This window comes from Acipenser ruthenus, chromosome 7, assembly GCF_902713425.1.
Source record: "Acipenser ruthenus chromosome 7, fAciRut3.2 maternal haplotype, whole genome shotgun sequence".
Classification (NCBI taxonomy): domain Eukaryota; kingdom Metazoa; phylum Chordata; class Actinopteri; order Acipenseriformes; family Acipenseridae; genus Acipenser; species Acipenser ruthenus.
In genome coordinates, this window is record NC_081195.1 from 35,990,475 (window position 1) to 36,005,286 (window position 14,812).

Below are 14,812 nucleotides of genomic sequence, written 5' to 3' on the forward strand. Positions count from 1 at the left end.
TTCTGTATAGAATGCTAAATATTGCAGCGGACACCATACAGACTTTCCCCTAATGATTTCTTCTTCTTCTTCCTCCCCCTCTGCTCAGCTGGTAACCTCGGGTGTCAGCGAGTACCGGCACGCATCCGTGGTGCTGGAATTCTTTGAAACGGTGGTGCGATACGACAAGTTCTTCACTGTGGAGCCTCAGCACATTCCACATGTTTTGGTGAGTAACTTTTAATTATTATTATTATTATTTATTTCATAGCAGACGCCCTTATCCAGGGCGACTTACAATTGTTACAAGATATCACATTATTTTTACATACAATTACATTTATTTTTTATACATTATTTTTTTTACATACAGTTACCCATTTATACAGTTGTTTTTTTACTGGAGCAATCTAGGTAAAGTACCTTGCTCAAGGGTACAGCAGCAGTGTCCCCCACCTGGGATTGAACCCACGACCCTCCGGTCAAGAGTCCAGCGCCCTAACCACTACTCCACACTGCTGCCCATCGTTTGTATCCTTGCCTGTCGTTTGTACATGCAACATCACCCTACCTCAGCACCTCCCGGGGGTCCACCAGTGGCTCCCACTTGACGTTGTTCCTCCCCACAGAGAACTCAGTCCGCTGTGGCCAGTCCCGCCTGTGGTAGTGCGCCTTGGTGTCCCTGCTGTCCCAAAGGCAAAGATAGCAGGGAAACTTGGTAAAACCGCCTTGGAGACCCATCAGGAATGCCACCATTTTGAAGTCTCAAAATGCGTCTGCCGGATGCTTGCAGCCTCTTGATGCCATCTCAGAAAAATGCAGAAATGTATCCGCTTAGGCAGCTGGAACTAAACTGAACTGGTGGGCTTAAGGCCCCTGTATTTATACTACTATTTATATTACTGGAAAGTTCTAGAAAGTTCTAGAAGTTACTCCAAGTTTACTCAGCACTGAATCTATCTGGAATGTTCTGGAAAATAGGTACATTTCAAAATATCACTGTCCTGGTCACAAAAGCAAAATTTGTGGGGAATAATAGGCATTTTCTATACTTTTGAGGCATAAGCAATTAGGAAATAACACTTACTACCCAGGAACCAAAAAAAAAAAAAAATTTGTTACACGGTGTTATAAAAGAAGTAATGCACACCCACCCGTAATTAAACATCCCTGTAAGAGACATTGTATGAGTTTGTCTGACCGCCGCCACCACACCTACTACTGCAGATATCTCACAAACCATTACATCTGAAAAATTCACATTTTCAGCCTTGTGGAAACTCTGCGGGCAAAATCAATTGGCCCCCTTCACTTTTGACCTAAGATGGGCACCGTATTGTGGTCATGTGATTTTTATATAGCAGCGTAAACTTTATTGTCTTAATGTTTGGTTTGCAGCTGTATTCTTTGATGTTGAAGTTCCATTATTATTGTTATCCAATGAAAATTAACTCGTTCGCTGCTGTAGCACTTTAAACTCTGCCCATATCAATGATATAGACCATGTGCTTTGACTTGGTTGGTACACGGTTGTATTCTGTGATCAATAAAACCATTACACGTGGTCTTATAATGTACAGTTCAGTGTTAGTTAGAGACTAAATCAGTGAAGTTTCGTGTTCATAATTTACAGGTGGCACACACAGTCTTAAACAACTGGAAATATTACTCCTGCAGTTTATTCAGAATTCTATTAATATGAAGTGTTCTTTTCTTTCCCCCAGATGGCATTTCTAGATCACCGGGGCTTGCGACACAGCAGCCCCAAAGTACGAAGCCGGACGTCATATCTGTTCTCCAGATTTGTCAAGACATTGCAGTAAGTGAGCCGTGTGGCTGAGACCACCGACACATCCGGTCGAGAGTCGGGAGAAACATATTGCTTGCCAATTTATTCTTAATAACCAGTAATGAAGCTGCTTTTCTGAAACTAGTGCTTAGACGAACATGGTCTTTTTGAAATATTATTTCAAAATTTGGACGAATGTTTTAATATTTAATTTTAGCTGGAAAATGTATAATATAGCCATTCCAGATCAGGAGAACAGTAAAGATGGCTCAGAATTCCTGTTCATAGCCATCTCCGTTACTGGTCAAATGTTGTTGCCATCCACAATTAACAGTAGTGCATTTAAAAAAAAATGCCTGGTCATTCAGTGCTACTGGAAAGAACAGCAAACGGCAGACTAACCCTTAAGCATATCTTTCTTTTTCCACCCTTTAGCAAACACATGAGTGCCTTCATAGAGGATATCCTGAGCAGAATCCAGGACCTGCTGGAGTTGTCTCCTCCTGTAAGTAGTGACCTGGCTCTCGCCTGTTCTTCTGCCCGTCAGCAGGGAGCAGCTTTCATACACAGGGAGATATAAAATAAAATCACTTGATAAGATTGAAAAGGCACGGTTTAATGATCATCGCGCACTGATGTTCCTTTCTAAAAGTTTCATTTCTTTTATAGTATATTCATGCACTGAACTGTGTAATTTGATATCTGCATTTGAAAATCGAAAGTAAAATACAAAGATGACTACAAATACTAAAAATACTTCTCTGTTTGTGTCGCCTCTATGCCCAGTTTTTATACCATATGGGCTTAGGATATGCGTGACCACAGTCTGTTTGTTATCTTACTAATTATCAATAGAATTTAGCCCTTTAGCTATTACTCCATTCAAGTGCAACCGACTATCAACCCATCTCTCTTAAAAGATTACCGTGGTTAATTGTTTACCGTATTTTATCCCGTGCATTTTTGCACATGTTTTATCTCTCCAATCATTTAAAACCCAAGTTACTCTACTTCTGCTAAAAGTCACCTCTGTTAAAGTGGTTTAACATTATGCATGCAGTTTACTGGATCGCCAATACATTTTCATATCTTTTTTTTATTGTCTTTGCTATTGTTTAGTCAGCCTTTTTAGTTCTGGTCGGCCAAACCTATTTGAGATTAGAGTCTGAAATTGTATTCCATTTGTGAGTTGTAATTGTCTGACTTAAGAGCCGGTTGCCTCTTTTAGACAGAAGAGTTTGGCAGTGTGGTTGACATGTTGAATTTACAGCGTTGTGAAACTGCAAGGGGGTTGCAGTCCCGCTCGGGTCTGTTCCTGTGAGAGTTTCCTGTTGTTGTTCCAGGAGAACGGTTTCCAGGCCTTGCTGTCCAACGACGACCAGCTGTTTATTTTTGAAGCGGCCGGGGTGCTGATCGTCAACAGCGAGTACACTGCGGAGCGGAAGCAGGCCCTGATGAAGAACCTGCTCACCCCGCTGATGGAGAAGTTCACAATCTTACTGGACAAGCTGCCCATGGAGCAGGACGAAGGGAGGCAGGCCGCGCTGGCAGACTGTCTAAACCACGCGGTGGGCTTCGCCAGGTCAGTAGCACAGCCCTCCACGGAGGAGAGCAGTGTCCAGAAATGTTGACACCCTGTGTTCTCGGAATGTCAAGCCACCAATTAGCTCTCTGGACGAACTGTTACTAGTGATTGGACCTGACAAAATGATTCCAGGAATCTCGCCTGTTTTGCAATAACATTATCCACATAGTTCTTGAGGGTGTGGTTTTGAAAGAGACACAAGCTGGAGCAAATTAGTATTTTCATTTGAAAACCATTTTCTACACAAGGTTAAAGAAAGTTCTCGGTTTCCATGCCTTGCACTCAGGGAATCGGTTACACTTCCTAGGTAATTTCACCCCAGCAGTGCCTTTGGGGTCATGTAACTGGCTGAAAATTTCAGTCAATTGGGGAAGCTGCCGGCCGGTTACATGAGGGGAAATTACAGTACTTTTAAAAAGTGAAACAGTTAGGCTTCCTGAGAGAAGGGCATGAACTGAACATTACTTTAAAAAAAAAAAAAAAAAAAAAAAAAATGTAAATCCAGTTTGCTACAAAACGCGTATCTTATAAAACTTCCATTTGAGTCCTGTCTGGCACGGCAGGTATGATTTCTGGAGTTGCTCTGTTAGACGCAATCACTTTAACCATTTCAGTCCAGTCGAGCTGAAGAAGGAAATGATATCGCAAAAGTCTACCGGAAGCCATAATAGTAGTACGGTATTTCATGTTGGATTTCGAAATGTCACATTTTTAACATGTCCGTTTTTTGTTAGGTATATGGAATGTCGTAAAAAGTCAAGCACTCACCAAGTATGTGCTGTTAAGCTTATATATTTATTATTATAACATCATAATCATAAAAAACAATGAAGTGAATTCATGCATTCAATGCAATTGCAGTTCAATATGTTAACGTAACATTGGTCAGCAGGTTTCATTCAACTTTATGAAGTAAAATGTGCTAATTCTATAGGGTGATGCAAAACTTTTGGCCATAGCTGTACATGAGAACATACAGTGCCTTGCGAAAGTATTCGGCCCCCTTGAACTTTGCGACCTTTTGCCACATTTCAGGCTTCAAACATAAAGATATGAAACTGTAATTTTTTGTGAAGAATCAACAACAAGTGGGACACAATCATGAAGTGGAACGAAATTTATTGGATATTTCAAACTTTTTTAACAAATAAAAAACTGAAAAATTGGGCGTGCAAAATTATTCAGCCCCTTTACTTTCAGTGCAGCAAACTCTCTCCAGAAGTTCAGTGAGGATCTCTGAATGATCCAATGTTGACCTAAATGACTAATGATGATAAATAGAATCCACCTGTGTGTAATCAAGTCTCCGTATAAATGCACCTGCACTGTGATAGTCTCAGAGGTCCGTTTAAAGCGCAGAGAGCATCATGAAGAACAAGGAACACACCAGGCAGGTCCGAGATACTGTTGTGGAGAAGTTTAAAGCCGGATTTGGATACAAAAAGATTTCCCAAGCTTTAAACATCCCAAGGAGCACTGTGCAAGCGATAATATTGAAATGGAAGGAGTATCAGACCACTGCAAATCTACCAAGACCTGGCCGTCCCTCTAAACTTTCAGCTCATACAAGGAGAAGACTGATCAGAGATGCAGCCAAGAGGCCCATGATCACTCTGGATGAACTGCAGAGATCTACAGCTGAGGTGGGGGACTCTGTCCATAGGACAACAATCAGTCATATACTGCACAAATCTGGCCTTTATGGAAGAGTGGCAAGAAGAAAGCCATTTCTTAAAGATATCCATAAAAAGTGTCGTTTACAGTTTGCCACAAGCCACCTGGGAGACACACCAAACATGTGGAAGAAGGTGCTCTGGTCAGATGAAACCAAAATCGAACTTTTTGGCAACAATGCAAAACGTTATGTTTGGCGTAAAAGCAACACAGCTCATCACCCTGAACACACCATCCCCACTGTCAAACATGGTGGTGGCAGCATCATGGTTTGGGCCTGCTTTTCTTCAGCAGGGACAGGGAAGATGGTTAAAATTGATGGGAAGATGGATGGAGCCAAATACAGGACCATTCTGGAAGAAAACCTGATGGAGTCTGCAAAAGACCTGAGACTGGGACGGAGATTTGTCTTCCAACAAGACAATGATCCAAAACATAAAGCAAAATCTACAATGGAATGGTTCACAAATAAACATATCCAGGTGTTAGAATGGCCAAGTCAAAGTCCAGACCTGAATCCAATCGAGAATCTGTGGAAAGAACTGAAAACTGCTGTTCACAAATGCTCTCCATCCAACCTCACTGAGCTCAAGCTGTTTTGCAAGGAGGAATGGGCAAAAATGTCAGTCTCTCGATGTGCAAAATTGATAGAGACATACCCCAAGCGACTTACAGCTGTAATCGCAGCAAAAGGTGGCGCTACAAAGTATTAACTTAAGGGGGCTGAATAATTTTGCACGCCCAATTTCTCAGTTTTTTATTTGTTAAAACAATTTGAAATATCCAATATATTTCGTTCCACTTCATGATTGTGTCCCACTTGTTGTTGATTCTTCACAAAAAATTACAGTTTCATATCTTTATGTTTGAAGCCTGAAATGTGGCAAAAGGTCGCAAAGTTCAAGGGGGCCGAATACTTTCGCAAGGCACTGTATATATAAAGCTTATTAATTTTGTTAAACATATTTTATACACTACCTCAGACTGGCACCTAGGAGTCCAGTGAGGTTCCAACGTGATTTCCGATGGCATATGTTAACATACAGTGCTAAGACAAGCTGAAATGGTTAATAAATTAATGGGGTATCTTTTGCAGTCGAACCAGCAAGGCGTTCAGCAACAAGCAGACCGTGAAGCAGTGCGGCTGCTCAGAGGTGTACCGCGACTGCCTGCAGACCTTCCTGCCGGCTCTCAGCTGCCCCGTGCAGAAGGAGGTCCTGAGGAGCGGGGTGCGCACCTTCCTGCACAGGATGATCATCTGCCTGGAGGAGGAGGTGCTGCCCTTCATCCCCTCCGCCTCCGAGCACATGCTCAAAGACTGCGAGGCCAAGGATCTGCAGGAGTTCATACCGCTCCTCAACCAGATCACAGCCAAGTTCAAGGTACAGTCAAACCCTGCTGGGACCGGAAAATATACAGTGTGCCGGGTTACAGGGTTGCTGTCAAATCTAACGCTGTCCCCAAACAAAGAAGTATCAATGACAAACTATTTGAAAAACAGTGGGTGCCGCTCCCCCTGAGCAGTTCAGAGCACTACAGAGCATCGGTAATCCGAGTGACCGTAGAAATTCTTGCTCTGAGCCGCTCAGTTACTTAACGCACCCTGTATTGCAGTACATACAGTAGACGTGCAGTCCAGGTGTACCCAGTAATACAAGGATTGTATTCATTGTAATTTTTTACATTATGTAAACAAGAATTGTACAGTATTTAGAGTATACCCGCGGGACATACCTAATTATAATTATAAACTTAACCACATAAACTCTGTGCCAGACTTCACAGTTAGATTTACATTGATTTTAAGCAGACAAGACTCACAAATTGTGCTGGATTGTAGAGGGTGCCATGGCAATATTTAATTCAAGATTAAAAACCTATTTGTTTGACAAGGCATTTAATTATTATAATGTGTTTATTACTGTATGTACAGCGCTTTGAGGTGCATTGTATATTATATATTGCGTTTGTGTCTGCAGGCCCAGGTGTCCCCTTTCCTGCAGCAGGTCTTCATGCCTCTGGTTCAGGCGATCTTCGAGGTGCTGGCCCGACCCGCCGAGGAGAACGATCAGAACGCCGCTCTGGAGAAGCAGATGCTGCGGAGGAGCTACTTCGCCTTCCTGCAGACGGTCGCTGGCAGCGGCATGAGTGAGATCATCGGCAACCAGGGTGAGACTGAAAGAGACTGCTGTGTTTGATGCCAGGAGCTTTGGGGGCACTGCAACGACTTTGTTCAGCCTTGCAGTGTGTGCTGGCTGACTTGATATTTGTCTGGCCCTTTTGAAAAGCTTCAGCTAAAGGGGGGGATGAATCGCTGAACAGAAAGCACCATTACATGACTGAAGACACAAATAGTTTTTTATTAGTCTTGCAGTTCATTATGTGTCAGCATGTGTGTGGATATATTTTTGGGTACGTCATGGTGATCTATTTTTTCGCCACACCAATAGCTCTAATTTTACAACAGTGGCAGCAGGTGAATGTTACTAACATATCTATTTAACATGCAAACCTGAAGCCAACACTGCCTTGTAGTCCATTATTGCTGAAAAATGCTTTGAAAAAAAGAAAGTAGATTACCTTTTAGAAAAGTTAAGGTAACATTTGTTTTGTGAATTGCAAACTCTGCCTGCTTTGTAGAGGGGTAAAGAATAAGTGTGTGTCACAGTTCATATGGATACAGGCTTTCCCAAACTCAAAACAGTCCCTCATTAAATCTTGTTACACATCCTACAAGCAGCCAATCACGTTGTACTGCGAGCTGCATGTCGTGATGTGTACTGTATCGTTACACCCCTCGTGTTTTGTAATCTCTTCAAAGTGCATCAGTGTGTGTGTCTGTGACCCAACAGGAGTGACTCCGTTATGTTTTGCAGGGGTAGAGAACGTGGAAAGGGTTTTGTTCACCGTCATCCAAGGAGCTGTTGACTTCCCCGATCCTATTGCTCAGAAAACCTGCTTCATCATCCTTTCCAAACTGGTTGAGCTTTGGGGTAGGTGGGCTTTTTCCTAATAGTTAACTAGAAAGAAAACCATGTCTGTTCCGTCGCTATTGAGCTTCCTGTGATCTTGCCACTGGATATCCCTGCGGTCACAGCAATACAAATCTGCTGTCATTCTGTACCCGTGAAACCATTAACTGTGGAGCTGCATCGGCTGTATTTGTAATGAACTGTTTTATACAGTGCATAAGAGGGGCCGGTTCTTCACTATATTCACCACCTTGTAATACTCATTGAAGGGAAGCTGGTTACGTTAATGAAATTCTGTATCCCTATACGTTTTGAAACAGCATATTGTATTGAGAGGGGAAAAAAAAACCCAAATGCAGTAAAGCTTCTTGCTGCTGCGCCCGCTACACACATGGAGCGCTTGCTGCTGCTGTGTGGACAGAGTCGTCTCTAAGTTACTCCGTCACGGCTAAGAGAGACAAGATCCTGCTTTTTTTTGCTCAAGTTTCCTATAGACATGCATTTCTTTCCTAACAGGTGGGAAGGATGGACTGGTCGGTTTTGCAGATTTCATCTACAAACACATGGTGCCAGCTTGCTTCCTGGCACCGCTGAAGCCCACGTTCGATTTGGCTGATGCTCAGACTGTCCTGGTAAGTGTTTTAATGTTTGGTTGGCTGTTTCTTCTCTTAATATTTGAACTGCGTAATAAAATATAATAAGGGCTTCTGATTTTTGGAGAGACTTTTCTACTTTCCTTTTATAAAATTTCGATTGACACCTGTTAAGCCATTCATGTATCTCAATCACAATTCAAAAACGTGTTCATAGTAAAATTGATTTAATTTACGGGGTTTTTCTATAAAACAACCAAATGGGCTTTTAAAAATCTTACTTTTTCATTTCAAAGCAGCAGTGACTCCTCTTTATTAATGTAAATACAGTCACGCAGAATGATTGTAATAAAGCGTGCCCAGCGTAAAATACTTTATTTTTCATTCTAGCTTTAATAAAGAGGAGTCGCTTATTCACATGTTGCAGTCTCGTTTGTACGTTCTGCTTGTTAATCAAAAATGAAGGCTTGGCCAATTTGGTTTCACAGAAAAAAAACAAACCTGTAAAATAAATCAATTTTACTATGAACACGTTTCTCAGTTGTGATCGAGAGATACCAATGGCTTAACAGATATCAATTGAATTCCTAAAGGAGAGTAGAAAAGTCTGGGTAAAGCACCGAAAATCAGAAGCTCCAAATGTAATGCTGGTTTCAAATAATGACCGCCAGTCAAATCAAACACCTCTTCTTGCCACAATATTCCATTCAAATTCAGTAAAACTGGAAAATACAAAAAGAAATCCTGCTTAATAGAATCACTGGTCTCCATGTTGCAGTCAGAAACAGCAGTCCCTTCTGTAAACGATGACCCCCCTTCTCTGTGTTTAGTGTAGTCGGAGGTACATTGTGCAAGTGTAATCTACTTCAGTCAGTTGTAATGTTGAAATAAGTTTTTTCTGTTTTGTTTTTTTTTTTAAACAGGCTTTGTCGGAGTGTGCAGTGACTTTGAAAACTATTCATCTCAAAAGGGTAAAAGTCCTAAATTGCTTACTTACTGTTTTTATAAGAAAAATTGCTTTGCATTCATTCCACAGTCCTTGGGTAAATTTGAGTCACAAATAACCAAGTGTGTCTTGTCTTGTGAGAGAGATGCGCTGTCATCACAGACCATCTACAGTATGTACTGGAGGCGTTCATTGGATTTTATATAAATGTGGAAGTTCCATTACAGCCCACAATGCATTGCAGTTCCCCTGTGTTGGCCGACAGAGTTCAGTGTAATGAAACTCATCTCATTCCCACAAGTGGGTTATCTGACTGCTCTGAGTTTGAATGGGTGAAAGTCAGCTTGTATCTTACACAAGATTGGGTTTAAGATTATTTTTTTCTTTGCTACAAATCAAGGAGATTTTAAATGGACTTGCTGTCAGTGTGAACTCCGTACTGGGCATTTTATGCTGAAAGGAAAATCTGTCAGGACAACTCTGTTAAACCGATGAAAACAACAGCACAACAATAAACTAGGCGACTTTAAGAATGAAACGCAATTAGGATCAGTGATGAGCAATTAACGTAATTTGTCACGTCTGTTTGAAATAAAAATGAAGCAAAACAGAATCAGGCTCAGTCAAGATATGAAGATAAAAACAAGAGATGTTGTTTTTTAATTAACAGCTTTTTCTGAGTTTAATTGGGAAACTGAATCGGCTCAGAATAAGGGTCATGTGATCAAAAAATAAAAGCCGAAAACATCAAGCCCTAGATATGTATCACAATACATGTGATAGGCCAGATTGGCTGCTTTGTATGATGCTTGATAAGATCAGGTGCACATTTTAATGAGGGACTGTTTTGTTAAACTCAAATTAAATGAGTCAGGGAGAGTATGTATTCAGACCAACTATAAAACACACTTATTCTTCATCCATTAACCACTTGGTGAACTACAATGAGTTACGCTGTGCTTTTGGTCTGGTCTCAAGATACAAGAGAAATATTTCTATTACGATACAATATATCATGTAAAGAAAATATCACGATTCGTCAATAGACAATGAATCCTTGCACCTCTACTATATGCAGTATATCTATCTATCTCCTTCTCTAGTTCTGCCTCCATCTCTAACTATATATATTAACCCTGTAGTGCCCTAGCATTTTTTAAATGAGAAAAGCTACTTTATGTAATTAGATCCCGTTTCTTGTACAAAACAAATCACCCATCTGAGGAATTTCTAAAGGATCTATAACATGAACATCAGGGCCTACTACATTTTATTATAACCCATTATTTTGTACAATTTTTTGTGCAGTTTTCAAATTGTGTATTTCCACCCCCCCCCCCCCCCCCCCATTTTCAGGGACCAGAATGTATTCAGTACCTTCAGCAAGAATACCTGCCTTCACTGCAAGTATCTCCTGAGATCATCCAGGTAAGCTTGTGACGGTGTGTGTGTGAGGGTTTACAGTACTGTAACATGTTCAGTACAGCCTGTGGTAATTGCACATTTCAACAGCTTTGTAAAGAAATCTATGTTTGCTCCAAGAGCATCTTCACATAACCCTAATCCTTTCAGGTTGCAGAATTGCAATTCAATGCCCACTGCTTTATTGAATCAATACAGACCTTCTTGTGATCAGTGTGTCCCTAAACACCCAGGAAGATATTTACCTCTTTCTTTAAAAGCAGCATTTCACAAACCAAGCTACCAAATGAAAAAAATGAACCCAGCAGCTTTGTGTTGTGGATATAAATGTAATCTTATTTCAGGGTTTTTTTTACTCTACTTCCTTCCAGCTGTTCTTTCAAAGTGTTCATTATAACTTTGCTGTGCTGAATCGTTATATATATTTTTTTCCACTCATGCAGGAATTTTGTCAAGCACTTCAGCAACCGGATTTAAAAGTTTTTAAGAATTACCTAAAGGTAAGAGATTGAACTTCCTTTTTTAAGGAAAAAAAAAGTAGGCTATCCAGTAAATGGAATGTTTAGATTTAAACAAGATAGATCGATTAGATAGATAGTCTAAAAAAAAAATAAAAAATAAAAAAAAAAATATATATATATATATATATATATATATATATATATATATATATATATATATATATATATATATATATATAGATCCTTGTAATGTTCATGTACATGCAAAAAATCTATTCCTAGAAGATGCATGTTTCTGTCATGATCATCCTGGTCGGCAGCTTCATTTAAAAACAAACCACTGCCATTATCACTCTCGCTACAACAAGCACAGAACAACAGAGAACAAATAATGTAATCTTGCTCTTATTGTATTACTCTTGCTCTTATTGTATTACTTGTATTGTAACGCTTGAAATGTTTTTGCTTACGATTGTAAGTCGCCCTGGATAAGGGCGTCTGCTAAGAAATAAATAATAATAATAATAATAATAATGTAAAAAATAATGTAATTGTATGTAAAAATAATGTGATATTTTGTAACAATTGTAAGTCGCCCTGGATAAGGGCGTCTGCTAAGAAATAAATAATAATAATAATAATAATAATAATAATAAATAATCAAAATAAAAACATGGACCTTAATAAACCAAACTGTAAGGAGAACTCGGAAACCATCAGGTTCAGACCAGTAACGGAAGAATTTAAGGAGACTTTTTTTAAAAACACGCCGATTCAAACCTCACAAAGCTGTATTTGCGTTCGGTGGGTAAACAAGTTTTACCAGATACTTGAGAATAACCTGGGCAAACAAGCACCTTTCAAATTTCATCTCGACAGCAAAAGAAAAATTGTACTATGGTCTTTATTTTTAATGTATTGTTTCTTCCCTGTTGTACAGTGGTTGTAGTGAGAGTGATACTGGTGGTGGTTTGTTTTTAAATGTTGCTCACTTTTGTATGATTTCAGGAACATGAAATATATAAAATAGAATGTGGGTCAGAATATATTCTCACACAATAACAGCAACGTCTCTCGTTGGTTTGTGGCTGATAATGCACAATGCATTCTGGTCCATACAGTATTCTATAGATAGGTAGATAGATCTGGCTATCTATATCTCCATCTGTCTACCTGTATATCTATCTATCTATAAAGCATGTTCTTTAGCATGCTGTATGGGAGTTGCTGTATGCTTTAATTCATGTCACAAATGATTGCAACTTTGATAGCCCAGTTTATTTACCACGTCATGATGTATGCTATGAGAATCCGGGGATACAAGGAGGAGTACATATGTCACACTTTGATTTTTACATGAGGCAGATGTAGGTTGTGGTGATCATCTTTTTCATGACTGATTTTTTTTTTATTTTTCCCAGATATTCTTTCAACGAGCGAAACCCTAAACTAGACTGTGCTGGGATCTGGACTCTGAATGAAGACCCTAAACTGGACTATGCCGGGATCTGGACTCTGTGAATGAAGACCCTAAACTGGACTGTGCTGGGATCTGGACCCTGCCAATGAAGACTGCAGAGATGTTGCTGGCTCCGAGGTTTATTAGTGGAAATGCTTCGCGCTTATGGAATTGCATAATCAAGCCCATAGTTTCTGTTTAAACGTCAGTACGGTGCAGATAAACACAGACTGCTTTCTGGGAGACTCAATCCTGGCCAGCTGCAGCTGAGCAACCCCTGCCACTCATTACCTTGTATATTCATTCTAAAGAGCAGCTGTAAGGAACATAGAGGATTCAGCTTAATGCAAGCAGAGAATGGCTGTAAATGTTAAATAAATAAAAAAAAAAACAGCGGAGGTGGAATGACTAAACTCTGCTAAAAACATGTAAATTAAAAATAAATTCAAAGGAGCGATATGTGTAGATTTGAACTAAAGCACAGCTGAGTATTGCTGTTAAAGAAAATAAATGCAGATTTTACGTAGTGAAGATTTTCAAAATCATTGTCTCACAGCTGAAGATGACTTGCAGGTGAATTGTAAGTACACGCGGCTGTTCTGCCTTGCTTGCGTACAGGAAGGAGCTGGTATTCTGCCCTTTAGGTAACATGCATGCCCTTAAGCACCAGGTATACTGGCTCTGGGGTAAGAAGAGCTAAATCTGTTTGTTCTCGATGCCACAAACACAACGGAGATCAGCTATGAGGGGACTGTCCAGGTTAAAGGAAGCATAAAAGTGTCAAGTGATTTCTATTCATTTCGAATGACGTTTCTTTTTTTTGTTTATGTTTATAAAGTTTCCCTGGGTTTTGAAGTACTCTGGAAACAGCCTAGGAAAAAGACCGGAATACTGCTATGGGTTTTATTTTCTGTTTTTTAGTTTCTTTTATCGTTTAGAATCTGCAAATAAACACTTTTAAACAAGTGAACACATTTGGAATCTTTGTAAGTCCTCCATTAGAGTGTTTGTTTTCTTTCTAAATTACTGCAAAGTGTATGTGTGCAAGACTACAGGAGTACAGTGTTTCCAGTAAGGGTGTACAGGGAAACGCATAATGATCAAGTAGCTTCAAAACAAATGTTCCCTGAGTGGTTCCTATTGCAATTCAAATATTGTGTTAGTTTTTTGTTAGGGTGCTTTGAATTCAGGAGCTGCTCTTCAGTTCTGCTTGCCTGCCATAGACATATATAATGTATTTATTAGTAAGCGCCAGCACCATCTAGTGGACAGCAGTGTATTGCTAGAAAACAAAAGGAAACGATTTATATAAAGACACCTTGGCTGAGCTAATCTATGTTAGTGTACATGTATCTGTGTCAGCACCTGAACTGATGTGAATCCACTTAACACAACAAATAAAGCATTTCAGCAATAAAAACCAATGAAAACGATTACAAACACCATAAAAAGGTACAATGACAGGAACAAAACTACAAAAAATGTATTGGAAGCTGCTTGCTCAATAATACACACACACACACACACATTGGCCTTACACTGTGTTAAAAGCTAACATCTATTTTTGACATGCATAGTTTGTACAGTGATTTCCACTCGGCTAAATTCCAAAAGCACGTTGTTAACGTTCAAACTCTCAATTAACGTTCTTGCTGAATACCAATAAATTAATCAAAGGGCTGAAGTTCTAGGAAAATAATATTTTAATTGGCCATCAGTTATTCGAAGGGTTTTTTAGTCACAGTAAGCTGAGCTGATTCACAATTGTATATTACTTCAAGTTTTCCCCACTACTTGGGCCATATTTCCATCTGCCATCAAGAGTTCAGAACACACGCTGTGTTTATGTCATTTGATGCATTCTAAATCAATATTTCCTCACAGAAAAAAATGTAAATCCTTCGTTTTGGATACAAATCGCTGCGTCCTATT

The 14,812-nt window shown here is 39.7% G+C and overlaps 1 protein-coding gene across 4 annotated transcripts in view; it reads left to right on the forward strand.

Moving 5' to 3' along the window:
- LOC117416022 (exportin-T) overlaps positions 1–13,850 on the forward strand; it is a 30,944-nt gene extending 17,094 nt beyond the window's left edge. For all 4 annotated transcript variants that reach the window (XM_059026842.1, XM_059026843.1, XM_034027038.3 and 1 more), the window contains exons 14-25: positions 89–208; positions 1,704–1,798; positions 2,204–2,273; positions 3,112–3,350; positions 6,124–6,409; positions 7,007–7,196; positions 7,904–8,020; positions 8,516–8,631; positions 9,516–9,563; positions 10,895–10,966; positions 11,404–11,460; positions 12,843–13,850. In XM_059026842.1, the coding sequence (XP_058882825.1) occupies positions 89–208; positions 1,704–1,798; positions 2,204–2,273; positions 3,112–3,350; positions 6,124–6,409; positions 7,007–7,196; positions 7,904–8,020; positions 8,516–8,631; positions 9,516–9,563; positions 10,895–10,966; positions 11,404–11,460; positions 12,843–12,869 (1,437 nt within the window). In that variant the 3' untranslated portion in view covers positions 12,870–13,850. The remainder of the gene's footprint in view (positions 1–88; positions 209–1,703; positions 1,799–2,203; positions 2,274–3,111; positions 3,351–6,123; positions 6,410–7,006; positions 7,197–7,903; positions 8,021–8,515; positions 8,632–9,515; positions 9,564–10,894; positions 10,967–11,403; positions 11,461–12,842) is intronic.
- Positions 13,851–14,812: the final 962 nt, after the last annotated feature.